This window comes from Salvelinus sp. IW2-2015, linkage group LG5 (genome assembly GCF_002910315.2).
Source record: "Salvelinus sp. IW2-2015 linkage group LG5, ASM291031v2, whole genome shotgun sequence".
NCBI lineage: Eukaryota > Metazoa > Chordata > Actinopteri > Salmoniformes > Salmonidae > Salvelinus > Salvelinus sp. IW2-2015.
The window spans coordinates 28,409,777-28,436,138 of record NC_036844.1 but is presented as its reverse complement, the minus strand read 5'-3'; the positions used below and the strand labels follow the sequence as shown (position 1 = coordinate 28,436,138).

The following is a 26,362-nucleotide window of genomic DNA, read 5'->3' as shown; positions in this document are numbered from 1 at the left end:
ACTGCAGCTCAGCATTCAACACTATAGTGCCCTCAAAGCTCATCACTAAGCTAAGGACCCTGGGACTAAACACCTCCCTCTGCAACTGGATCCTGGACTTCCTGACGGACCACCCCCAGGTGGTAAGGGTAGGTGACAACACATCTGCCACGCTGATCCTCAACACGGGGGCCCCTTAGGGGTGCGTGCTCAGTCCCCTCCTGTACTCCTGGTTCACTCATGACTGCATGGCCAGGCACGACTCCAACACCATCATTAAGGACCGAGCACGCCCCCATTCTCATCGACGGGGCTGCAGTGGAGCAGGTTGAGAGTTCCTTGGCGTGAAGAGGGCACGACAAAACCTATTACCCCTCAGGAGATTTGGCATGTGTCCTCAGATCCTCAAAAGGTTCTACAGCTGCACCATCGAGAGCATCTTGACGGGTTGCATCACTGTCTGGTATGGCAACTGCTCGGCCTCCGACCGCAAGGCACTACAGAGGGTAGTGCGTACGGCCCAGTACATCACTGGGGCCAAGCTTCCCGCCATCCAGGAACTCTATACCAGGCGGAGTCAGAGGAAGGCCCTAAAAAATGTCTAAGACTCCAGCCACCCTAGTCATAGACTGTTCTCTCTGCTACCGCACAGCAACGTCTAGGTCCAAGAGGCTTCTAAACAGCTTCTACCCCTAAGCCATAAGACTCCTGAACATCTATATTACCTCAATTACCTCGACTAACCGGTGCCCCCGCACATTGTCTCTGTACCGGTGCCCCCTTTATATAGCCTCAGTATTGTTATTTTACTGCTGCTCTTTAATTGTTTGTTACTTTTATTTGTTACTTTTTTTTAGGTATTTTATTATAACTGCATTGTTGGTTAATAAGGGCTTGCAAGTAAGCATTTCACTGTAGGGTCTACACTTGTTGTATTCGGCGCATGTGACATAACATTTAATTTGATTTTGATTTAAATTAGTGAATAAATCTAACTTTAATGTGGGTGAGGCTGACACGCCCATTAAGTGCGCCAACGATTCTTTCTAATGTAAAATAAAATATAATTGATGATCAGCTCTCGCCAAACCAATCGTAACATGACAACCTAAGTTCAAACTGTAAAACCTGACCGTGGACCAGCTGGTATAAATGTGGGTCACTGGCTAGAATGGTTCCACCTTTTGTCAAATTAACGTCAGATTTGATTTTTCGAAGCAGGTTAGGAGAATTAACGTACACGGTTAGGATAATTAGGTAAAAGGTTAGCTAAAATGCAAAAAAATAGAAACTTTTGACTTTTAATTTGAATAAAAGCTGGATCCTTTCCAAACATAACCGTATATGTTCCGCGTTTATGTGACATCATTATACTGCGACTGCCGGAAGAGACGTGGCAAAATGTCCGCTTCTGAAAACATTCGCATTTTCTAGCTTTAGTTGTTTGTACAACCTTTTCCTTCAAACGATAAATCATCGAGGAGAAAACGTGTGTGACAGGTAAGGTTGAGTTAACTTACAACTAAAGTGACACGAAAAGCATCTGATGTTCGTGAACTAGCTTAGCTAACGTTAGCTCTAACTATAAATCTACATTGTCAATACATACAAGTAGTGTCTTGCACCTATGCAATATGTAATAATAAAACTACATTTGAACCATGAGTAGATTTGCCTTGGTTATCAGACTATTGCTTAGTTAATAGCTATTACGTTAACTAGTTATGTCGTTGCTGAAGATTGTTTTGGTGATCACTTGTCTACAGCACGACAGACAGACCATGGGTCTGTGCAAGTGTCCTAAGAGGAAGGTGACCAACTTGTTCTGCTTTGAACATCGGGTGAATGTGTGTGAGCATTGCCTGGTCTCCAACCACAACAAGGTCAGTGGATGGGCAGTTCTAAGTACCCAATGTGTCATGTTAAATTAAATATAGACCACATAGTAGTTGTGTTTGCCACTAAACTAAGGTATTTTCTCTACCTGTCTGATCCCAAGTGTATAGTGCAGTCCTACCTCCAGTGGCTTCAGGATAGTGATTACAACCCTAACTGTCGACTGTGTAATAACCCACTGATCTCCCAGGATACTGTCAGATTGGTCTGCTATGGTAAGAATGTCAACATTAGGATAGATCCTTATTGCTGTTGCTTGATATTACTGCTGTATGGGATTTGCTCAAACCCTCTGGTTCATTGCTCTTTCTCTCTATCCAAGATGTATTCCACTGGGCCTGTCTTCATCACCTGGCAGCCCGGTTGCCCCTACACACTGCTCCTGCAGGATACCAGTGCCCCAGCTGCCAGGGTCCAGTGTTCCCCCCCTCCAACCTGGCCAGCCCAATAGCTGACATGTTGAGGGAACAGTTGTCCGTAGTCAACTGGGCCAGAGCTGGACTAGGCCTACCTCTGGTGAGGAATATGGGTGGGCTGAGTCACACTAGCAGTCAGGGACATTGAATAGTGACAAGGGGGATACTGGTTCAAATGCTGGCTGACATTCAGTTGTGTATTATATTAGTGTAAAATACTGTATGTTAGAGCTTAAACAATATTCACTTTTTAGGACCCCATAAATCAAGTGTTTATTTTAGAGAGAAGACCCATATATTATGAAATAGGTATTCTGTGACAATTCAACTCTAACAGGTACATCATTTCTCCACTGCAAGATTGAAGAACCTGTAAAAGCTATTCAAGACAGCACACAGGATGTCACTGATTATGCTGACTGGTCCACGTTTGATGGTAAGTTATTGTTTCTGCTGTTGATACTGCCATATTTGTCCACAGTAAGGGAGCCTGTGTTGCAATACATAATAATATATGCCATTTATCAGATGTGTTTTTTTTATTTATCTAGGGCGTCATGACATATGCTAAGCTGAATGTTGGAATTGTTTGTTTGAATCTGGGAGTTTACTGTAACATTTGCCTTCCCTTCTCCCCTACTCTGCTAGCACCAGCATTGGAGCCTACTGAAGCTTACCCCACCCACTCCTACGCCTCCCAACCACACCCTAGCCTCGCCCCTACTCCAGTTCCAAACACAGTACAGGAAGATCATGGAAGTCTCCACAACAACGGGGAGATGGTGGCTCATGAACAACACTCTTTGGTCAACATGATCACTGCAACCACCAGTGACACCATCACCCTACACACAGGTAAAGGACTATGAATGGTACCCAGGTTTAGTAGAGCTATCTTAATCCTAACCATTACCAGCCACACAGTGTTGTCATGTGTCGTGGCAATTTCCTGTATTACCAAATGAGGAGAGTTACTAACCACACACCAGTCAGAGTTATACTTAAATTTCATCTTTAATAATATGCGCTTTACCATAGCCCCGTGACTTTCAACAATTCACTATCTATAATGAATTGTTGAGAGTCCCAACATAATGGCAACTGAGATCTTTTATAGAAAAGATACACCCCTCAAGTTACATGACGAACCACAGATCTTAGGAACTCTTCACAAAGGGCCTTTTACTTGAGAAAGGAGTATCCCATAGCCAGATTGCATTCGCTATAAATTATCGCTCAGTTTGGTCTCTAAAACGAGGTTCTAATCTTGTTCCTGGTACTTCATAGTACCAAAACATTGCCTTTACTATCTGGAATGCTCTTTAGGATTTATTGGCCAAAGACATTGTAAAAGACAAGCCTGACCTCTCCCCTCTCTGGGCCCCAAGTGACTGAGCCCTAGCTGAGAAGGGAAAAGTGCAACTGCCAACAGTATAGTCCAAAGGGATACATTCTAATGACAAGTATCTCACATAAGCATATTATGTAAATAAACATCTTATTTATCTATGTTACCCAACTAATTCTGATTAATCCGCCACACATGCCATACATGTTAATCCAAACCTTAGCCTCAACTCTAATCCTAGTTCCTGACATTTTTGATGACACATCTGATGTTCCTCACGTAGATGCAGGTGTATGCTGTATCCTCATATATTTGGTTTATTCATTTAATGTGAATTATTGCTTCCAGCATCATCCCCAAGGAAGATCTATGACACTAGGGACTCTGGACACAGCTCTGTGACACAGATCGACTTTGATGACGACAAGTACCGGCGACGACCAGCACTCAGCTGGTTTGCACGGATTCTCAAGTCAGTAATGTTACTATTTATTTAAAGTTTTGCTTCATTTTGTTATTACACAGCAAGTACATCTTTCCTAGCAAACCTCCTTACATATGACAACAGTATTTGATTTACTTTTTATAGATCCGATCTATTACTCTGTCTCCAAAGGTAGTCCTTTTTCCAATTTCTCTTAACTCTGAAAATGTAAATTAATTTGTGTTCTCAGAAACCGGGCGGGTTCCAAGAGGACAGGCCTGTCCTGGAAGCAGAGGGTCTTCATGCTCCTTCTGGTTGGAGTTCTGGGATTCTTTACCTTGATCATCATTATGGCTAAACTGGGCCGTGCTTCAGCCGACTCCGACCCCAACTTAGACCCCCTACTAAACCCCAACATCCGAGTGGGCAACAACTGACCAGCACCCACCTCCAAGTCCTAGTGAGTGTTGAACATGGTGCCGATATAGGCCATCTAAGATGGTGGGACCAGTAAAGGCAGAGATACCTTCTCTCTCTCTCAGACATGAAAGAAAAGAGGATGGGATGGTGCATTTTGTCCTGGAAATGATGGCAATCTTACACCCTTTTTCCTTCTTTGGGATAGGCAGGTGCAGATTTCCTAAGCATCTACTTCTCAGAACTAATAGGATATATAACCGACTTGTGTGTGTGTGTACACACTTTCAAATTTATTATTTACGTTGCTTTTAGATGTACAATGAATTTATATATATTTTGATCCACTCCACATCAAATGAGATTGCAATGTTGGAATGAATGGTGATGGGGGAAACAGATTCACAACAGAAATACTGTATTCTATGACACACATGGCTTTTTGCAACATCTGCTAAAACACATTTTTGAAGTGGGCATCAATAAGTTAATTGACTGAGTGATGTTTGTGTTGAATTGGAAGAATGCTACGTCTGACATTCACACACTGTATTGTATGGTGATTAAATGAGTCTGTAAATATAGAAATTGAATGAGATGATGGTGTGTGTTTTGTGTTGAACTGGAATAAATGTTTAACCAATTCTCAAATTCTGTATGCAATATACGTTCATATTTTGTGGATAAACAAAATGTACAACAGATACTGTGAGGATATTCAAGTAGTGGTTAACCCATTGGACATTGGTCTTGGTTTAGCATTAAAATGGCAAATGCAGTCTTAAATCCACAAGTGCCCTGTGCTCAGACACTCTTTGATAGAGTGATCTACTTTCTCCTGAGTTTGAAGTGCTACGAAAGGTGTGTTGATGGGACCTCTAAAATAAGTACAGTGCATTCGGACAGTATTCAGACCCCTCAACTTATGTTAGACTTATTTTAAAAGGATTACATTATTTTCTTTTTTTTCCAATCTACACACAATACCCCATAATGACAAAGCCAAAACAGGTTTTTAGACATTTTTGCAAATGTATTAAAAATAAACTAATATCAAATTTACATATGTATTTCAGACCCTTTACTCTGTAGTTTGAAGGACCTTTGGCAGTGATTACAGCCTTGAGTCTTCTTGGGTACAAGCTTGGCACACCTGTATTTGGGGAGTTTCTTCCATTCATCTCTTCTCAAGCTCTGTCCCGGTTGGATGGGGGGGTGTCGCTGCATAGTTATTTTCAGGTCTCTCCAGAGATGTTTCATCGGTCCGGGCTCTGGCTGGGCCACTCAAGGACATTCAGAGACTTGTCCCGAAGCCAGTCATGCATTGTCTTGGCTGTGTGCTTTGGGTCGTTGTTCTGTTGGAAGGTGAACCGTCACCCCAGTCTGAGGTTTTCATCAATCTCTCTCTACTTTTCTCTGTTCATCTTTCCCTAGATCCTGACGAGTCTCCCAGTCCCTGGCGCTCAAAATTATGTTGCCACCACCATGCTTCACCATAGGGATGGTCCCAGGTTTCCTCCAGATGTGACGCTTGGCATTCAGGCCAAAGAGTTCAATCTTGGTTTCGTCAGACCAGAGAATCTTATTTCTCATGGTCTGAGAGTCCTTTAGGTTCCTTTTTGACAAACTCCAAGTGGGCTGCCATGTGCATTTGTTACTGAGGATTGGCTTCCTTCTGGCCACTCTACCATAAAGGCCTGATTGGTGGAGTGCTGCCGAGATGGTAGTCCTTCTGGAATGTTCTCCCATCTCCACAGAGGAACTCTGGAGCTCCGTCAGAGTGATCCTTGAGTTCTTGGTCACCTCCCTGACCAAGGTCCTTCTCCCCCGATTGCTCAGTTTGGCTGGGCGGCCAGCTCTGGTAAGAGTCTTGGTGGTTCCAAACTTCTTCCAATTAAGAATGAGGGAGGCCACTGTGTTCTTGGGTACCTTCAATGCTGCAGAACTTTTTTGGTTCCCTTCCCCAGATCTGTGCCTCGACACAATTCTGTCTCGGAGCTTTACGGACAATAACTTCGACCTCATTGCTTGGTTTTTGCTCTGACGTGCACTGTCAACTGTGGGACCTTATATAGACCGGTGTGTGCCTTTCTAAATCATGTCCAACCATTTTAATTTACCACAGGTGGACTCCACTCAAGTTCTAGAAACATCTCAAGGATGATCAATGGAAACAGGATGCACCTGAGCTCAATTTCGAGTCTCAGCAAAAGGTCTGAATACTTGTGTAAATAAGGTATTTGTTTTTTATCTTTTTAATAAATTAGCAAAGAATTCTAAACGGTTTAGACTTTGTCATTATGGGCTATTGTGTGTAGATTGAGGAATTGTTTTTATTTAACCAATTTCAGAATAAGGCTGTAATGTAACAATGTGGAAAAAGACAAGGGGTCTGAATACTTTCTGAATGCACTATATATGTTTGAGAAGTGACATTTCTGTATTGAAATCAAATTTCTACACCACCTATATCAGTCTGCTGTTATTATATACCTCTGCACTTTTCTCCAAGTGACATTAAACATGTTAAATTATTTGAGGAACAAACATCTCTCTTGCTGAGAGATTCTGTCAGTGTAACAATATGTCGTTTTTGAGGAATATGTGATTTTGATAAAGCAGACATACAAAAAAAACACCCATTATGTTTTTCTATACTATTCACATATTTCTCAATTAAATACTTCATTTATCTATGAACACATACGTATAGACCTTATATCATGTCATACTGATAATTCTCACATGGCAACATGTCCTCTGAGAAATAATGATGACCCTTGCAAGTGGTCTCTGTTTCCTGAGGTTAAGGTGATTAATTTATTGGTATCTCAGAACTGCTCTCTTCTGTACTGGATCATAAGTAACTCATAACAGAAGCGAGTGATGAAAATGACCAAGTTAAAAACTAGAAAAAAGAGAGAAATGAAGGCACTCATGTCAAACAGTAACTGGGGCATGCAAAACAAATAAGCTCTGTATCTCTAAAATTAGGAGAGAAGAGCATGCAGACATTGATTGACTCACAGACTGACAGTAGGGCAATGAAGCCCATCTTGCGATTTCCTGCTTGGAGTGAATACACTGAGCCCATCAGTGACCAGTAGAAACTCACCACCTGAAACAACTGAGTAAAAAATATATATCAGGGATTGTCTTAATATCAACCTGATATCAATACCCAGACAAAATATCTCAATTTTCATTTAACCTCTATCAATGATAATTATCAAGTGAGAAGTAGCCACCAGTATGGCCTCTGTGTGGTGCTGGCTTGGAAAGCTGTTGTCCTTGATAACAAAGTGCAGGATGACATCAGTGACCAGTAGGCCTAACTGAAAGATGCAGAGGAGCAGCGACATGGTTGTGTACAGCCCTCTCTTTGACACAGACAGGGAAAACAGCCATGCCATCAAAGCGGAGGTTTTGCCCTGCTCACAAAATGGATGAGATGAGAACAAGCATTTTCTGTATTTGAATATAAAATAAGGATCATGAGTAACTGGATCTAGGATAAATATCATACATATCATTATATGATTAGATTTGTAAAGCATCGTCTTTGTCCAGCAGATTGTAAGACATTTATGTATTTGTGCATTGATTTGTGTGTAAAAGGATAAACAGAACATAGTTTACATTCTCGAAGAGGTCACCACTTTCTGCCATGTCACAGACTACTGGTGGCCCACTCTTGAGACCTAGACTGACACTTGCACAATGATACAGATTCTTGTACTGGATAAAATTGTCCCAACTTGTAATTTGGCAGCACACCTACTGTGATGAAGTGTGGATCTGTCTGAAGGTAATAGAATGTTCATATTCTCCAGCTATGACATCACAGAAATGTCAAGAACCAAGATTCTAAATATTAGACCAAAATAAACATTTTTGCCTTGAATCTTTTCATTGGAATGAACACAAGCCTATTTACAAATATATAGAAGGCTCTGGGCATGGAAAAGGGGATACCTAGTCAGTTGTACAACTGAATGCGTTCGATTTAAATGTGTCTTCCGCATTTAACCCAACCCCTCTGAATCAGAGAGGTGCGGGGGGCTGCCTTAATCCACATCCACATCATCGGCTATAATGTGTGTAGTGAAGGGTCCTCTAAATTAGAAATATGTACTGTAGTCATACCAAGGGTGTACTTTTTAATTAACAAAATTGAAGACTCACCAATCAGAAGAATAAAAATGAAATTTGATTCACCATCATACAGTTTAATGTGATTAGACAAAAAGCTACCTTTTCATGTGTCAATTAAACAAACATTAAGAAATTCATTTACATTTACATTTACATTTAAGTCATTTAGCAGACGCTCTTATCCAGAGCGACTTACAAATTGGTGCATTCACCTTATGATATCCAGTGGAACATTCATCATGTACAATCTGTCAACAATCATGCATGGAATCTCACCACATATTTAGGCCTACGCACTGTCTGTGTAACAATACATAGGACAACAGGATAGGCACTCAATCTCCTTATTGTTCTGAAAAGCTGTAGTTTTCCTAAAGAGGGCCAATCAATAAGATTAGCAAGTACAATATTGTATCTTTGACAAGAGGCACACTGCCAACTAGAAATGTATGCATTAATTCTATAAATTTATGACATTATCCTGGTGAGCAGGGTGTAGTGCCCTAGCACTACAAAGCTGGTTCAAATAATCAACTCATAATCAAGCTTTGATTATTTGAATCAGCTGTGTAGTGCTAGGGCAAAAACCAAAATGTGCACCCAGGGGAGGCCCCAGGACCAAGTTTGGGAAACCCTGTTCTAGGGGCAACTAGTAGGCGAAGGGCAGAAAAGAAAATGCATGTGTCTAATTTTAGACTAATTGACTTACAAATAGCCTACCAAATGTCGGGAATTATACCCCCTGTCAAAAAAAATGTTCCGCTGTCTCTGCATTCACCCCAGAGGTAGAAGGAGGAGGGTGACTCGAAGGATCAAAGGAGTACCCTCTTTTGTTTTGACTTCACACAAGAGATGTTTGACGCTGCATTCAGGGCCTTCATGCCAATCGCCACTGCTCTAACACCTACGCCCAGAGCATAATATACCTGCAAAAAGAGATTAGATCATAACAGTAACCACTAACCGATGAGAAACACCTATCCCCAAATAATCTTGTTTTAAAATGCAAACAGAGACCTCATGTCCTAAACAGAATGATTCTGAATTTTTTCCCCACTAATAGATCAGCCCTGATGGGTAAATATCTGATGTGATTAGTGGAAAAAATATCAGAATTGGGCTGCCTGTCTAAACGCAGCCATGTGGGCTTTAATATGTAACATGCATCTCCCATTTTACAAGGTAGTGTCTGATTATCCGACTAGTCTCCTTGGTCAGGTCAACTGTTCCTAAACTGAATACATTTTTATTTAACCAGGCAAGTCAGTTAAGAACAAATTATTATTTACAATGACAGCCTACACTGGCCAAACCCGGACGACGCTGGGCCAATTGTGCGCCGCCCTATGGGACTCCCAATCACGGCCGGTTGTGATACAGCCTGGATTCAAACCAGGGTGTCTGTAGTGACACCTCTTACACTGAGATGCAGTGCCTTAGACCGCTGTGCCACTTGGGAGCCCATTCGTCCAGCTTGGCAACTGGCACAAACAATAAACAAAGGCATAGACCAAAAGTATTGCTTTACCAACATCGCAGGATATGTCATGATATCCTTCTAAGGATATCATGATTGTCAGCACACACACCTGCCGGGACTCTCCCTTCCCATATCTCAGCTCTGTGACAAAGTGTTCACAGTTTCCCCTCAGGATGCAGTAAGGCATCTCCAGGCCCAGCAGGCTGCGGGCATCCCTCAGTATGTCATAAACACTCCGGGGTTTGTGTTTGCCATCCAGCAGGTTGTTGACAAGGAACCTGTCCTTCCCAACTATCTCCTCCAGGCTCTCCTTGGTCACAACGGCTGTGTCACACAACACAGACACTAGGCTGTAGGCACCAGCCCCAGCTGTCTCAGCTTAGGTAGGGGAGGTAGGATCAGTGCGGTGAGGCAGGGGCACGTGAGAGTGGAGGAAAGAGCAGATAGGAAAATCTTAGGGGGGTATCAGAATCAGATCAGTGATGTGTACTATGTTTTTCTGATAGAGTTTGTAGACGATTTTATAGACATAATCATAAGAATATTTTTTCTAGGTCCATGAATCCCTTATACATGTACTTTATAGGCTTCTCTGTGCCATGACATCCAGTATTAAAGATCAGGAGCAAATTGTACTTACTGGGGGGACAGAGGTGGACGATGTAACCTTCTCCAACATACAAGGCCCAGTGCTGATAGGTACCGCGGAATATCTCAATCAGGTCCCCAGGTTGAGGCTTTGTTTGATATTGACAACACAATATCAGATTTTTACATTACAACTGGCAATTAGTACACAAGTCTATATTCAATGTTAAGTCAGTATTTGACAAAGATTACCCCACAAGCACAACAAAAATACCAAAGCAGGTCTGTCAAGTCAAATACACTGCACGTTGTTACTGACTTACCATTATTGGGACAATGTCATTCCTTTTGATAAGATTGTGGCAAAAACATAACATATCCAGGTTTTGATTTGTTCTTGCGTATACTGTATTTATCCAGCATGTGAAGAAAGTTCATACTTGCAATATGCTCCCCTGTTGATTAAAACAGACATGCTAACTTAAAGGCTACTGTGTGTTGCTTAGGCTACAGTGGATCAAGCCATTAATTGGATTTTCACAGTCTATTTTGGGTAGTAAACACTGATCTCTGACTGTTGGAGTAGTACTTGTGAGTTGTGTCGAGCGTACCTCTCAAAATATGCAGAGCTGACCTCTCAAAATATGGATGGCCTTCAACTAGAGTTTCCTTTGTCAATGAGATAATCTATGTAAATGTTTAATGGTAATGAGTGATTGGTGCCTTCTTGGGACCATCAGATTCCACTGTTAGATCAGGTTTGGCATTGAAATGATGTAACATGTCTGGTGTGTTATGGTCGGCTTCTTTTATGAAACTTTCTTCTTGCCTGTTAAGGATTGTTTATAAAGTGATCATAAAAGTAACAACAATCCATACCAGGCAAGAAGGAAGCAGCAACGATTTAAGCGCTGCAATACAAATGACAAATGTACATATAAATTCACAACAATAAGATTTTTCAAATTAGTATTTTTTAAATATATAATGAAAATGTTCAGACCTGAATTTGGAAAGCAAATACAGTTATATCAACTATAGTTCAACTTTATTTTTATTTTTTATTATTTTTATTTTATTTTATTATTATACCTTTATTTAACTAGGCAAGTCACTTAATTAAGAACAAATTCTCATTTACAATGATGGCCTACCCCGGCCAAACACTAACCCAAACAACTCTTGGCCAATTGTGCGCCGTCCTATGGGACTCCCAATCACGGCCGGTTGTAATACAGCCTGGAATCAAACCAGGGTCTGTAGTGTCACCGCTAGCATTGAGATGCAGTGCCTTAGACCGCTGAGCCACTCGGAAGCCTATACTCACAACGAGTTTTAAACCTGAAAGCCTTTCTATACAATGTATGCTCATAATGTTGCTAATGGCTATCCAATAGTAGAAGGAATTCAATTAACCATAATAAAATGCCATTATACAACAATCTTAAAAAAATATATATATATATATATTTCACCTTTATTTAAACCAGGTAAATGTTCTCATTTACAACTTCAACCTGGCCAAGATAAAGCAAAGCAGTGCGACACAAACAACAACACAGAGTTACACATGGCATAAACAAACGTACAGTCAATAACACAATATTATTTTTTTTTAATTAAAAAGTATATTTACAATGTGTGCAAATGGCATGAGGAGGTAAGGCAATAAATAGGCCATAGTAGCGGAGTAATTACAATTTAGCAAATTAACACTGGAGTGATAGATGTGCAGATGATGATGTGCAAGTAGAAAAGCTGATGTGCAAAAGAGCAGAAAAGTAAATAAAAATAATATGGGGATGAGGTAAGTAGATTGGATGGGCTATTTACAGATGGACTAAAACCAGCGATCGGTTAGCTGCTCAGATAGCTGATGTTTAAAGTTAGTGAGGGAAATATAAGTCTCCAGCTTCAGTGATTTTTGCAATTCGTTCCAGTCATTGGCAGCAGAGAACTGGAAGGAAAGGCGGCCAAAGGAGGTGTTGGCTTTGGGGATGACCAGTGAGATATACCTGCTGGAGCGTGTCCTACTGGTGGGTGTTGTTATTGTGACCATTGAGCTGAGATAAGGCGGGGCTTTAACGAGCAAAGACTTATAGATGATCTGGAGCCAGTGGGTCTGGCGACGAATATGTAGCGAGGGCCAGCCGACTAGAGCATACAGGTCGCAGTGGTGGGTGGTTTATGGGGCTTTGGTGACAAAACGGATGTCACTGTGATAGACTGCATCCAGTTTGCCGAGTAGAGTGTTGGAGGCTATTTGGTAAATGACATCGCCGAAGTCGAGGATCGGTAGGATAGTCAGTTTTATAAGGGTATGTTTGCCGGCGTGAGTGAAGGAGGCTTTGTTTTGAAATCGGAAGCTGATTCTAGATTTAATTTTGGATTGGAGATGTTTAATATGAGTCTGGAAGGAGAGTTTACAGTCTAGCCAGACACCTAGGTATTTGTAGTTGTCCACTTATTCTAAGTCAGAACCGTCCAGAATAGTGATGCTAGTTGGGCGGGCAGGTGCGGGCAGCGAACGGTTGAAAAGCATGCATTTATTTTTACTAGCGTTTAAGAATCGGCCCGAGAATTGAACCCTCTGGTACCCCCATAGAGACTGCCAGAGGTCCGGACAACAGGCCCTCCGATTTGACACACTGAAATCTGTCTGAGAAGTAGTTGGTGAACCAGGCAAGGCAGTCATTTGAGAAACCAAGGCTGTTGGTCTGCCGATAAGAATACGGTGATTGACAGAGTCGAAAGCCTTGGCCAGGTCGATGAAGACGGCTGCACAGTACAATCTTTTATCAATGGCGGTTATGATATCGTTTAGTACCTTGAGCGTGGCTGAGGTGCACCCGTGACCAGCTTAGAAAACGGATTGATCAGCGGAGAAGGTACGGTGGCATTCGAAATGGTCAGTGATCTGTTTATTAACTTGGCTTTCGAAGACTTTAGAAATGATATAGGTCTATAACAGTTTGGGTCTAGAGTGTCACCCCCTTTGAAGAGGGGGATGACCGCGGCAGCTTTCCAATCTTTAGGGATCTCGGACGATACGAAAGAGAGGTTGAACAGACTGGTAATAGGGGTTGGCGGCAGATCATTTTAGAAAGAGAGGGTCCAGATTGTCTAGCCCAGCTGATTTGTACGGGTAAAGGTTTTGCAGCTCTTTCAGAACATCTGCTATCTGGATTTGGGTGAAGGAGAAGCTGGGAGGCTTGGGCAAGTAGCTGCGGGGGGTGCGGAAACTGTTGGCCGGGGTTGGGGTAGCCAGGAGGAAAGCATGGCCAGCCGTAGAAATTGAAATTCTCGATTATCATGGATTTATCGGTGGTGACAGTGTTACCTAGCCACAGTGCAGTGGGCAGCTGGGAGGAGGTGCTCTTGTTCTCCGTGGACTTTACAGTGTCCCAAAACTTTTGGGAGTTAGAGCTAGAGGATGCAGATTCTGTTTGAAAAAGCCAGCCTTTGCTTTCCTGCTTTCCATGATAGCACACTCCAAAGTTTGTCAAACTTCAGAAATGGTCTAATGTTGAGTCCATGCCACGTGGCATCTTTCTCATTTCATTTTAGACAGTACCGTACCCATCTTTTCCATTAATTTGGGATGGACTCCTGGCTACTTTCAGTCGCCAAACGTTGCAAATAGAAATGACATGAACGAATAGAGCCGACGTGCTTCCTATTCTACATAGTATATTTCTATCTGAACGTTCCAAAACCCCAACGTGTTTAACGCGCCTTTGCTATGCACACGCGCCTCCCTCGTCAAAATGAACTGACCAATCATTGAATGACTCGCGGCAATGTGGAGCGCATTCAAGATCGAAACGCTAAGCCACGGTTAACAGAAAGCACCATGTTTAGAGCGTTTATTATTATAGCATCCCACTACCATTTCAAGTTAAGGCAATAACATCTACAAGATGGACAGGGTTGGCTCTGACTGTCCCCCAAATAACACATTTTGTTGCTTACAGGCATCTATACTTTATATTTGTCAAATCATCTGCGTGCACATGATTTGAAGGGGCGAGGCTTGAGAGCTAAGCAAGCTGAATCAAGATGGCGAGCTTCATTGAACGGTAGTTATTTCAGAATTCAGGTTCAGTTAGCCTGCTAGCTAGCCATTACAACAGAAAACATGTATACTATTGCATCAGTCTTTGTGGATATTATCTATAAATGCCGCATTTGGTCAGTTGTCTTTTGTCACGGATAGCTTGCTACCTAGAAGAAAACTACCTAACTAACTAATCAGTTCAGCAGCAACATGACTTAGCTAGCTGGAATATGATAATTGCAAACGTAGTTACATCACTGTTTATTTCCATTCTTCCCTAGGATGTGCCTATATCTTGTACTCGTGCTGTCTGTTTTCCTGAGCATCACTCAAGCTGTGGATCGTAGTAACTTCAAAACATGTGACCAGAGTGCCTTCTGCAGGTGATGGCTGCCCTACCATCAATTCACTTGTAGAAAAATGTGTAACAACAATAACGTTACCTAGATGGGCATTTTGAGACCAAAACGAAATAACGTTATTGTGTAATGTAATTTGTGTGTCAGCTAATACAAGTATATAATGTGTGTGTGTGTAGTCGTCAAAGGGCGATGAAGCCAGGCCAGTCATCATACACAGCCTTACTGGAGACCCTGGAACTCAGTGACTCCCACCTCACAGTGCAGCTCCTGAATAACAATAATAAGGTCAGAATGAACAAGACCTGCTGCACACGTAAATAAGTTGTCATGGAGATTGGGTGAAATTACTTCGCTTTGATAATGGATTACTTGGATGGCACACAATGGAAATTCACCATACACTTTGTTCTTCCACATCGTGCAAACCGTGTGATCATTTCATTGCCTGTGTTCAGGTGCTCTTGCTGCTCGAGCTGTATCGCCTTCAGGGGAACATGACCAGAGTGAAGATTAATGAGCTGAAGCCCATCAAGCCTCGATATGAGGTGCCTGATGTTCTCATCACTGACCCTCCCACTGAACTGTGAGTTTGTCCATTTATTTTATACATGTCAATATCAGCCCACTATTGATGTCTCACATTCTGGGGCGGTTTTGTAACGGATGTAAAGTATAGAGAAGGTCCATAGTGGGTGTGTTGGCATGGGTGTGATGGCTGTTTCTCTCCAATGCAGTATGTCAGTGGTGGCCCAGGATGAGCACAGGGTGGTGCTGTCTCTGGGTGGGGAGGACTGGAGGCTCATCCTCAGTGCCCAGCCCTTCCGCCTGGACATCATGGAGGGCCCACAGGTGCTGCTGTCCCTCAACTCCCGGGGCCTGCTAGCCTTCGAGCAGCTCCGCATACGCAAGGACACGTGAGTCGCTTATGCAGTCTTGCATGTACAGAAACGAAACCATGCATTTATATCACATGGAACAATACAATTGAATGCGTATACTAGACCTGTGATGGACTTAGACGGAATATTGCCGTGTAATATATGTTGTGTAATTTCATGGAAGGCTTTTAATGAAGGCTTCCACTTGTGCTCTCCTGCTGAATTTGATAATTGTCTCAAAGGTTTTCTAAAATGCACTTAGCTGTGCTGTACTGATCTGTTTTCCCATCCTATTCTGTTCCTTTCCTTTCCCTCCTGTTTCTCACCATGTCCTCCAGTATTTCCCACAAAATAAGTAGCACAGTCGGTAGCATGTGGGATAAGATCAAGAGCGTTTTCTCTAGGTAACTGGTCTTAGCTTGCCTCTTGATGTAATGTTTGTGTGACACCTGAGTTGAACTACTGAAATAGCTTGTGGCTGTATTGTCTTATAGTAGAAATGCCACATGTCAAAAATGAAGTCAACAGATTTTTACTTTTGATCTTAACTTTACCAGAGCAACAATAAATATATGTAAACATGTTGCTGTGTGCAATTTCTCCATAAGTCTGTACAGCCTCTACTGCTCAGTGTAGTGTACATATATTTACTAAGCTTCCCACCACCCTCTAAACTAAACAAATTATTGCATGTCATATTTTATTGTTCAGTGATTTGATCTGTTTACCCATTGATAATTATTAACAAATAAAAAATCTTCTGAATCATTGTCCTGCAAAGTTTAGAAATGTGGGTATATCTGTACCCATTACCAAATCATTTTCTATGGGCTGAATCCTTTTCTATGGGCTGAATCCTAACTTAAAATCTGCACATTTTTGTGCAACCCCCATATTAAGATCAATGCAAACATAAGTTAAGATGAACTGCTATGTCAACAAGATGCCAGTACATAATGCATGTTTAACTCAATGACAATTATCAAATTGAAAGAGTTTGTCCTTTAATCGATCACTAACAACATGTCAATCCAGGTGATGAGATGCAGTTTATATTGCTTTACTTGTCCTTCACATTTCTCCATGTGGTTTCTATAGCAATCAACCACTCTTTTGACATTGATATGTATTATTGTGTGATGCAGCAAAAGCCAAACAGACACAGAGGAAGCTGGGGAGAAAGAGGACACAGAGAAGCATGACAAGGAAAAGGTGTGTGGTGTTCTATTCCAAAGACCTTATTGTTCTGATGCAAACACTGCATGGGTTTATTGGTGCATTTATAGACCCCGTTCTGTCCATTTTTTGTGTCCAAAGTGTGTAGAGATAACAGGTTGTGAGTAGTAGCCTAATAGGGTTAGAAGAGCTCCAACTTCTGGTATCAATTTGATGTGAACTTTGAACTAGGGTGTGTACGAGTAGCACCTTTCTGAGACACTTGAGCTACACGTTTGGCCTCTTTTCTGGTTCTCCACAAAACCCCTCTCACTTTCCAGGTGTCAGAAAGAGAGGAGGAGGAGGCAGAAGAAGAGGTGGATCAGCCAGGAATGTGGGAGGAGACGTTCAAGACCCATGCCGACACCAAGCCTAATGGTACATCATTGTACTGTACACTACAACAAACTGTTACTCAAGTCCATTTATTTGTTTCCACCTATTTACTTACATTGACATAATGTGTTTAATTTTTTAAAATATATATATAAATAAAAACACTGCTCTGGTGTCACCTGCCTTCTGTCCTCCAGGTCCCTCTTCCATCAGTCTGGACTTCTCCCTGCCTGGAGTAGAACACGTCTACGGCATCCCTGAACACGCAGACGGCCTCAGACTGAAAAACACAGAGTGAGACTAGAAACGGCCTTTGCCCCAGTGTCATTTGCACTCAGCTCATCAAAGTGTAGTTTTCTGATTTATTTTTTATTTAACTTTTATTGAACTAGGCAAGTCAGTTAAGAGCAAATTCTTATTTTCAATGACGGCCTAGGAACAGTGGGTTAACTGCCTTGTTCAGGGGCAGAACGACAGATGTTTACCTTGTCAGCTCGGGGATTCGATCTTGCAACCTTTCGGTTACTAGTCCAACGCTCTAACCACTAGGCTACCTGTCCCCACTCTTGTTGGTCAACCAGTGCTAACACAGTGATTCCTGTTTTTCTCCTCAGTGGAGGAGACCCCTACAGGCTTTATAACCTGGATGTGTTCCAGTATGAGCTCTTTAACCCTATGGCTCTGTATGGAGCAGTGCCTGTCCTCCTCTCACACAACACCCACAGGACTATGGGTCTCTTCTGGCTCAACGCAGCAGAGACATGGGTGGACGTCAGCTCTGGACAGGTGGGTGTGTGTGACTGGATCTCACACACTGTCTTGCCTTTCCTTCTTTGCCCTTGGATCCACTTGGTTTGATCTCTGAATCCTCTTTGTGCATGTTTGATTGCGTTCAGGGCTCCAGTGAGGTCCCTCAGACAGACGTCCGATGGATCTCTGAGAGTGGCATTATTGACGTCTTCATCATGCTGGGACCACGACCTAATGATGTGTTCACACAGTACGCTTCCTTAACAGGTACACTACTTACACACTCACTAACAGGAACACAGGTACACGTCACTCACGGTATATTCTACACGTTCACACCAAGCACATTTTAATGTTCAATACATGGTTGGTTTATAGCTCCACTGCTCCCTATCCCAGAAGTGTTACCTTCACTTTAGAAATGACCCTTCTGTTCTCTGGCTGTCGTAGGCACTCAGGCCTTCCCCCCCCTCTCTTCGCTGGCCTACCACCAGTGCCGTTGGAACTACAACGACCAGGAAGATGTGAGTGCGGTGGACCAGGGCTTTGATGAACACGACATCCCCTATGACTTCATCTGGCTGGATATTGAGCACACGGACGGCAAGCGCTACTTCACCTGGGACAACAACAAGTTCCCACAGCCCAAAGACATGCTGCAGGGCCTCCTGGATAAGAGACGCAAGGTGAACTTAATGATGGAAACATAGGATTTTGAAATGGTGTGTGTGTGTGTGGTAATGAGAAGATCATTTAAATTTTTGGCACTCTTCTCTCTCCCTTCTCCACTCACTGCGCCCTCTCCTGTCCCGGCTGTCCACAGATGGTGACCATAGTGGACCCTCACATTAAGGTAGACAGCAGCTATAAGATCCACACTGAGATTCGCTCTCGAGGCTACTACATAAAAAACAAAGATGGCGGAGACTATGAGGGCTGGTGCTGGCCAGGTAGGAACATGTCAATATGTACAAAAGTATGTGGACACCCCTTCAAATTAGTGGATTCGGCTATTTGTCACACCCGTTGCTGACAGGTGTATAAAATTGAGCACACAGCCATACAATCTCCATAGACAAACATTGTCAGTAGAATAGCCTTACTGAAGAGCTCAGTGACTTTCAACGTGGCACCGTCATAGGATGCCACCTTTCCAACAAGTCAGTTCGTCAAATTTCTACCCTGTTCGAGCTGCCCCAGTCAACTGTAAGTGCTGATATTGTGAAGTGGAAACGTCTTGGAGCAACAACGGCTCAGCCGCGAAGTGGTAGGCCACACAAGCTCACAGAGCGGGACCGCCGAGTGCTGAAGCGCATAGCACATAAAAATAGTCTGTTCTCGGTTGCAACACTCACTACAGAGTTCCAAACTGCCTTTGGAAGCAACGTCAGCACAATAACAGTTTGTCGGGAGCTTCATGAAATGGATTTCCATGGCCGAGCAGCCGCACACAAGCCAAAGATCACCATGCGCAATGCCAAGCGTCGGCTGGAATGGTGTAAGGCTTGCTGCCATTGGACTCTGAAGCAGTGGAAATGCATTCTCTGGAGTGATGAATCACGATTCACCATCTGGCAGTCCGACGGATAAATCTGTGTTTGCGGATGCCAGGAGAACGCTACCTGCCCCAATGCATAGTGCCAACTGTAAAGTTTGGTGGAGGAGGAATAATGGTCTTGGGCTGTTTTTCATGGTTCGGGCTAGGCCCCTTAGTTCCAGTGAAGGGAAATCTTAACGCTACAGCATACAATTACATTCTAGACGATTCTGTGCTTCCAACTTTGTGGCAACAGTTTGAGGACGTTCCTGTTTCAGCATAACAATGCCCCTGCGCACAAAGCGAGGTCCACACAGAAATGGTTTGTCGAGATTGGTGACGACTGGTCTGCACAGAGCATTGACCTCAACCCCATCGAACACCTTTGTGATGAACTGGAACGCCGACTGCGAGCCAGGCCTAATTGCCCAACATCAGTGCCCGAACTCACTAATGCCCTTGTGGCTGAGTGGAAACAAGTCCCCACAGCAATGTTCCAACATCTAGTGGAAAGCCTTCCCAGAAGAGTGGAGGCTGTTATGGCAGCAAAGGGGGAACCAACTCCATATTAATGCCCATGATTTTGGAATGGGATGTTAGACGAGCAGGTGTCCACATACTTTTGGTAATTTAGTGTGTTTATCGATTGATAAATTCTAAAACGTACCAGACAACACAGTGCAGGTTAGCATTTGTCATGAATGTTGCCCTGGAAGCAGCTCTGCAGAGTGGTCACTAGCTGGCACAGCCACAGTCATGAAATCTGATTTAAACCTAACCTTAACCACACTGCTAACCCTAATGCCTAACACTAACCTTTTAAATTAAGACCAAAAAGCTAAATCATACGTTTTTCTGAAATAGCCAATTTGCCCCATCTAACGGAAATCGCTCAGTTCTACCTCCAGGGCAATATTTTGAAAATAAATGTCAACGCAGTGATTTGCCTGTTTTTATACTGATTCAGTCACCCAAAGGCTAGAATTGTTTAGAACTGTTATGTATATGTACTCTATATTTTCTTGTAAAAGGAAATGCAGGTTACCCAGATTTTACCAACCCTGAGATGAGGAAGTGGTGGGCCAGCATGTTTGCCTATGACCAGTATGAGGTGAGTAAACCCCGTATCAGTTCGTCTCCTCTCCACATTTTAACCGCAGTTACTTTTTTCTCTTTCCTTCTCCTTTCTTGACTTCCTTTGGGAACTTTGTACTCTTCACTGAGTCAGTTAGCATTGATGTCACTGGTTAACCAGTAAAGCTACTGGAGCCTTGAGCTACTGATTTACCTGTAAGACCCCAGATGTACTGACATGTCTTTATCTCCTGTCTCTCTTCTTCAGGGTTCGATGGAGAACCTGTACACGTGGAACGACATGAACGAGCCGTCTGTGTTCAACGGTCCAGAGGTCACCATGCACAAGGATGCCCTCCATGGGCCCTGGGAGCACAGAGACATCCACAACCTCTATGGCTTCTACGTGGTGAGGAAGGGATGGAACGGTGTGACTAGGACTAGATAGCCCCGGGGGTGTTCACTGTCCACACTGTTGGGATTGTTTTGGATTAGTTACAGCATCCTTACTTATTTTCTACCATCTACTCTGTCTTCCCTTCTTTCCCTCTCTCAGCAAATGGCGACAGCAGAGGGTCAGATCCAGCGCTCCGGGGGGTTGGAGAGGCCTTTTGTCCTGACCAGGGCCTTTTTCGCTGGGTCTCAGCGCTATGGTTAGACCCTCCAATAACGCCTCCCTCTGGTTACCATAAATGTTGTATACTGTATGTCTTCACTGAACCCCAACCCACTCTTGAAGTGTTCACTCTCTCACACACATGCATTCACCCACTCTCCTCCAGGTGCAGTTTGGACTGGTGATAATGCAGCTGAGTGGGGCCACCTGAAGATGTCCATCCCCATGTGTCTCAGCCTGGGCCTGGTTGGCATCTCCTTCTGTGGAGGTGAGGCTGGCAGGGATTGGTGCTGCACAGATTGGATGGCTCGGTCAATCCTCGTTTGATAGTAATTCTTAAAGTATCCTAATCACTCCTCTCATCCCAGCTGACGTGGGGGGTTTCTTTAAGACTCCCAGTGCGGAACTGCTGGTGCGTTGGTACCAGGCGGGGGCCTACCAGCCCTTCTTCCGTGCCCACGCCCACCTGGACACCCCGCGGAGGGAGCCCTGGCTTTTTGGCTCTGACAACACAGCTCTCATCCGGGAGGCTGTGCGCCAGCGCTACACCCTTCTGCCCTACTGGTACCTGCAGTTCTACCACGCCCAACGCACTGGCCAGCCTGTCATGAGGTAGACTCTTTTTTTAGACACTTTTTGGTTGATTTTTTTGTTAACTTTTTACTTGTCAGCTCAAGTCACTAGTGCAAAAATAAACAATCTTCTGTAACACCATAATAACCATTATTATGGGGTGCGCAACACACTGATCTAATTCTGATCGGAGTAGGGTTTTTTTTACTTGTCCATGCGGAAAACTTAACTCTATAATCGTCTTTCTGACTATTTGTTTTACATGCCCAGGCAAGCGGACAAGCGTTAATGTCGAGCCCTGCCACGTCTATGTTTTGAAGGTCTATAGCTGGCACTAGTCTTTAAGAAGATATTAGAGAGAAGCCTTGTATTTTGATTCACCTTGGGTTGTATTCTCTCTCCCTGTACTATAGGCCCCTGTGGGTGGAGTATCCAGAGGATATTGCCACGTTTTCCATTGACGATGAGTTCCTGATTGGTAAGTAGGTTAGGGAGAGTGGCCTTTAGACCGGTATGTACCTCTTAACCTTTTATGGTACAATACTTTTGAATACCTAAATGTTTGGATGAAGTTGAGCTCTTCAACCTGGTGAGGATGATGCATTACCTCAGACTACCTCTCCCCCTGTGTGTTCATCAGGCAGAGATCTTCTGGTTCACCCTGTAACAGATGAAAGGTCTAGTGGGGTCACAGCCTACTTACCTGGGAATGGAGAGGTGAGTTTTGAGGATGAAGAGAGGGGGAAGGCTGACCTGGAGTTTTGCCTGTTGAAATATACCACATGTTCAATCAACCCGATACCTTCTCGTTCTCTGACCTCCTCGCGCTTCTCTCCCCGTCACAGGTCTGGTATGACGTCCACACGTTCCAGAGACATGACGGAGCTCAGAACCTCTCTATCCCTGTCACCATGAGCTCAGTAGGTTCTCTGTTAACATGGATCTGCTGTTTGTTTCTCTCAACTCCTATGGTCTTTAGCCATCACCCACCTCTCAGCACCTTTTCCCACAAATAACTCTCTCTTTTCTCTCTTTTCTCTGTCCCCCACCACCTCTTCCTCTCACAGATTCCAGTGTTCCAGCGAGGAGGTTCCATTATCTGCCGGAAGAACCGTGTTCGCAGGTCCTCATCCTGCATGGAGAACGATCCCTACACCCTCTACGTGGCCCTTGACTCACAGGTATAACCTTCGTTTACACCACTATGATATCACTACCATTGTTGTTGCACCATTTTACTTGCAGGGGCTTTGTCATCATATAAATGTTTCTCTTTGTTCTAGGGCAATGCAGAAGGAGAGCTTTACATAGATGATGGTCACACCTTTAAACATAAGACAGACAAGCAGTTTATTCACAGACGCCTGAGTTTCACTGCGAACAGCCTCTCATCGAGGTCTGTCCCTCTAACTAACATTATTATTCCAACCAGGCCATGTTCTCCCTGTGTTTCTGTATCGAGTGTAACCTGTTTCTTTCTCTGATGCTGCAGTGACCTGTCTCCTGACTCCCAGTTTCCCACGGCCTCCTGGGTAGAGCAAGTGAACATCCTGGGAGCTCAGAAGCCTGATGCTGTCACCCTCACGACAGGTTAGTCATGTACCATCAATAACCAGGCAACATGGTGTCACGTGTAGAGCCAGGAGTTTCCCCTGAACGTCCTTCTGGTAATGTAATGGAAAAATAACTTGTTGCAGTGAAGTTATTTTTGTGTTGGCAGGCTAGTGCAGAAAGTGGTAAGGGTTGTGCACATTAGGGTTTGTTACAATGTGCCTGATGTTCTTCACCCATCCTCCACAGATGGTGGGGAGTCTTCTGTGGAGTTTGAGTTTGACCCGGACACGGCAGTTTTAACTCTTCGTAAGCCAGGCGTGAACGCAGGGGTCAACTGGACATTACATCTGCGGTAACACAGGACGCACATACAGAAGTCAAGAGACAAATGAAATGTCACACACAGACTTTTGGACAAACAAGTAGACATACAACTACAGAAAAGCACACAACCAGATTCAAAAGTGTGGCTAGGATTTGGAACAGTTACCTGAACCCTGAGAAAGAAACCGCAGGAGAAATGGATCAGGGTTGTTGAAAGAGTATGAAACTCAGGACCACAAATGGTGTTAGTCAGGAGAAATTCTGCACCACTAACAAGAGGCTGAATCTTTGATACTTAATTTTAAGAAATATTTTTTCCAGGGTTGAAATTATGACAATGATGATAATGACTCCCTATAAGACTCTATATGACTAGCTAAATAAAATAAATAAATGATGACAATGAATGTCCAAATGTAATGTTTGTATTTTATTTCCTTTCCATTTTTGTTACAAGTTAATGAATTAGCTTTTACATGGGTTAGCATTGTGAATAGACAAGTATGAAGAAGAGATTACCTTTTATCGGACATTATGAAATACAGAGGGTATTATAAGTATTCACCCCCTTGGATTTTTTTTCACATTTTGTTGCGTTACAAAGTGGGTTTGAAATTAATTTATTCGTTTTTTGTTGTTGTAATTGATCTACATTATTGCTCTGTCAAAGTGGAATCTTTTATTTATTAGAATGTAAATTAAAAAGAACTATACCTTGAATAGATAAGTATTCACTCCACTGAATCACCTTTGGCAGCAATTTACAGCTGTGATTTTCTTAGGTATGTCTCTTAAGAGCTTTGCATACCTGGATTGTGCAAGATCTGGGAAGGTGTTGAGGATCATGGCTAGACAGCGATTTTCAAGTCTTGCCATAGATTTCCAAGCAGATTTAAGTCAAAACTGTAACTTGGCCACTTGGAACATCCACTGTCTACAGTGTAGATTTGGCCTTGTGTTGTAGGTTATTGTCCTGCTACAGTGTAGATTTGGCCTTGTGTTGTAGGTTATTGTCCTGCTACAGTGAGATTGGCCTTGTGTTGTAGGTTATTGTCCTGCTACAGTGTAGATTTGGCCTTGTGTTGTAGGTTATTGTCCTGCTACAGTGTAGATTTGGCCTTGTGTTGTTGGTTATTGTCCTGCTGAAAGGTGCATTCCTCTGTGTTTGGTGTAAAGCTCCATCCCATTTATTTTTATCCTGAAACTCCCGTCTTTGCCAACTTCAAGCATACCCATACCATGATGCAGCCACCACCATGCTTGAAAATAAGGAGGCAGTTACTCAGTGATGTGTTGGATTTGTCTCAAGCATAAGGCTTTGCATTTAGGCCAAAAAGGTTATTCCTTTTATTTTTATTCTTCACATTTCATTGTGGAGTAACTGAAATGTTGATCCATCCTCAGTTTTCTCCCTTCACAGCCATTTAACTGGAGCTGTTTTAAAAGCACCAATGGTGACATCTCTTAGCAGTTTCCTTCCTGTCTTGCAGCTCAGTTCAGAAGAACGACTGTCTTTGTGTATGTGGTTTAATACATCATCCACAGCATAATAAACTTGACCATGCTTAAAGATGAGTAACAATACCAAATCAGATATTTAATCTATCTACCAATCACTGCCCTTCTCTGAGGCGTTTGAAAAGCCTCCTAGTCTTTGTAGTTCAATGTATGTATTGGGGACAGAGGAAGAGGCAGTCATTTAAAAAAAAATCATGTCAACCCCTATTATTTCACACAGGATGAGTCCATGTAACTTGTGATTTGTTAAGCTGCGTTTGACTCCTGAACTAATTTAGGTTTCTCTAAACAAAAGGGCGGAATACTTTTGCAACAACTATGTTGTTATTATATGTTAACATTTGTAGAATTCTTTTCACTTTGGTATTCTGTGATGCTCAATGACAAATCACAACTAAATCCATTTCAATCCCACTTTGTCAAGCAACAAAATGTGAATAAATCCAAGGGGGTGAATACATTGACTTATGCAAGAAGTCAAATATGCATAATTATACTAAATGTTTACATGTTGGAGAAGGGGGTTTATTTAACTAAAAAAGTCAATGATTTGAATTGAGGATTGATTGTCAGTAATAAACCAACTACATTCCCATTTGCTTCACATTTTGTTTATTACAAAGTTATTATAAATGAAGGCTATGAAGTTCATACAGTATACCAGTACATAAATACACCATGTCTTGGTATAAACATTTGGTTTCCAGGTGTTTTCATATTCAAGGTTTTGTTGTCTCATGATATAAAATACTGATGGTATCATAGCTCTCAGAGGTGATGCTGTATGACAGTTTACATCCATAAGTATGGTGACACCCTATGATATCACAGCACTGTGTCCTACTAAAACAGCATCATGAGCCCT

The 26,362-nt window shown here is 42.8% G+C and overlaps 3 protein-coding genes across 4 annotated transcripts; 2 read left to right on the top strand and 1 right to left on the bottom strand.

Moving 5' to 3' along the window:
• The first annotated feature begins 1,340 nt into the window (after positions 1–1,340).
• On the top strand, positions 1,341–5,131 carry LOC111964202 (zinc finger protein-like 1). Its single transcript, XM_023987986.2, has 8 exons — positions 1,341–1,479; positions 1,746–1,862; positions 1,979–2,090; positions 2,198–2,391; positions 2,652–2,727; positions 2,940–3,146; positions 3,988–4,111; positions 4,314–5,131. Exons 2-8 carry the CDS (start codon positions 1,761–1,763, stop codon positions 4,498–4,500), a joined length of 1,002 nt encoding a protein of 333 aa, XP_023843754.1. The 5' UTR covers positions 1,341–1,479; positions 1,746–1,760; the 3' UTR covers positions 4,501–5,131.
• A 4,122-nt stretch (positions 5,132–9,253) lies between these two features.
• LOC111964201 (phospholipase A and acyltransferase 3) lies at positions 9,254–11,203 on the bottom strand. Its single transcript, XM_023987985.2, has 4 exons — positions 11,027–11,203; positions 10,756–10,852; positions 10,225–10,493; positions 9,254–9,561 (listed from the first exon to the last, which is right to left on the bottom strand). Exons 1-4 carry the CDS (start codon positions 11,078–11,080, stop codon positions 9,448–9,450), a joined length of 534 nt encoding a protein of 177 aa, XP_023843753.2. The 5' UTR covers positions 11,081–11,203; the 3' UTR covers positions 9,254–9,447.
• A 3,461-nt stretch (positions 11,204–14,664) lies between these two features.
• On the top strand, positions 14,665–24,399 carry ganaba (glucosidase II alpha subunit a). 2 transcript variants are annotated; one of them, XM_023987982.2, is made up of 25 exons: positions 14,665–14,782; positions 15,042–15,143; positions 15,299–15,407; positions 15,578–15,705; positions 15,857–16,036; positions 16,339–16,404; positions 17,146–17,212; positions 17,497–17,593; positions 17,749–17,845; positions 18,166–18,337; positions 18,448–18,568; positions 18,752–18,987; positions 19,125–19,251; positions 20,870–20,949; positions 21,181–21,321; positions 21,469–21,565; positions 21,695–21,796; positions 21,897–22,140; positions 22,515–22,579; positions 22,742–22,818; positions 22,947–23,021; positions 23,169–23,282; positions 23,385–23,497; positions 23,594–23,691; positions 23,902–24,399. In XM_023987982.2, the coding sequence occupies exons 1-25, from the start codon at positions 14,763–14,765 to the stop codon at positions 24,009–24,011; spliced, it is 2,838 nt and encodes a 945-aa protein (XP_023843750.1). In that variant the 5' UTR covers positions 14,665–14,762; the 3' UTR covers positions 24,012–24,399. The 2 variants fall into 2 exon arrangements, with proteins under 2 accessions (XP_023843750.1, XP_023843751.1); XM_023987983.2 differs by lacking the exon at positions 16,339–16,404.
• Positions 24,400–26,362: the final 1,963 nt, after the last annotated feature.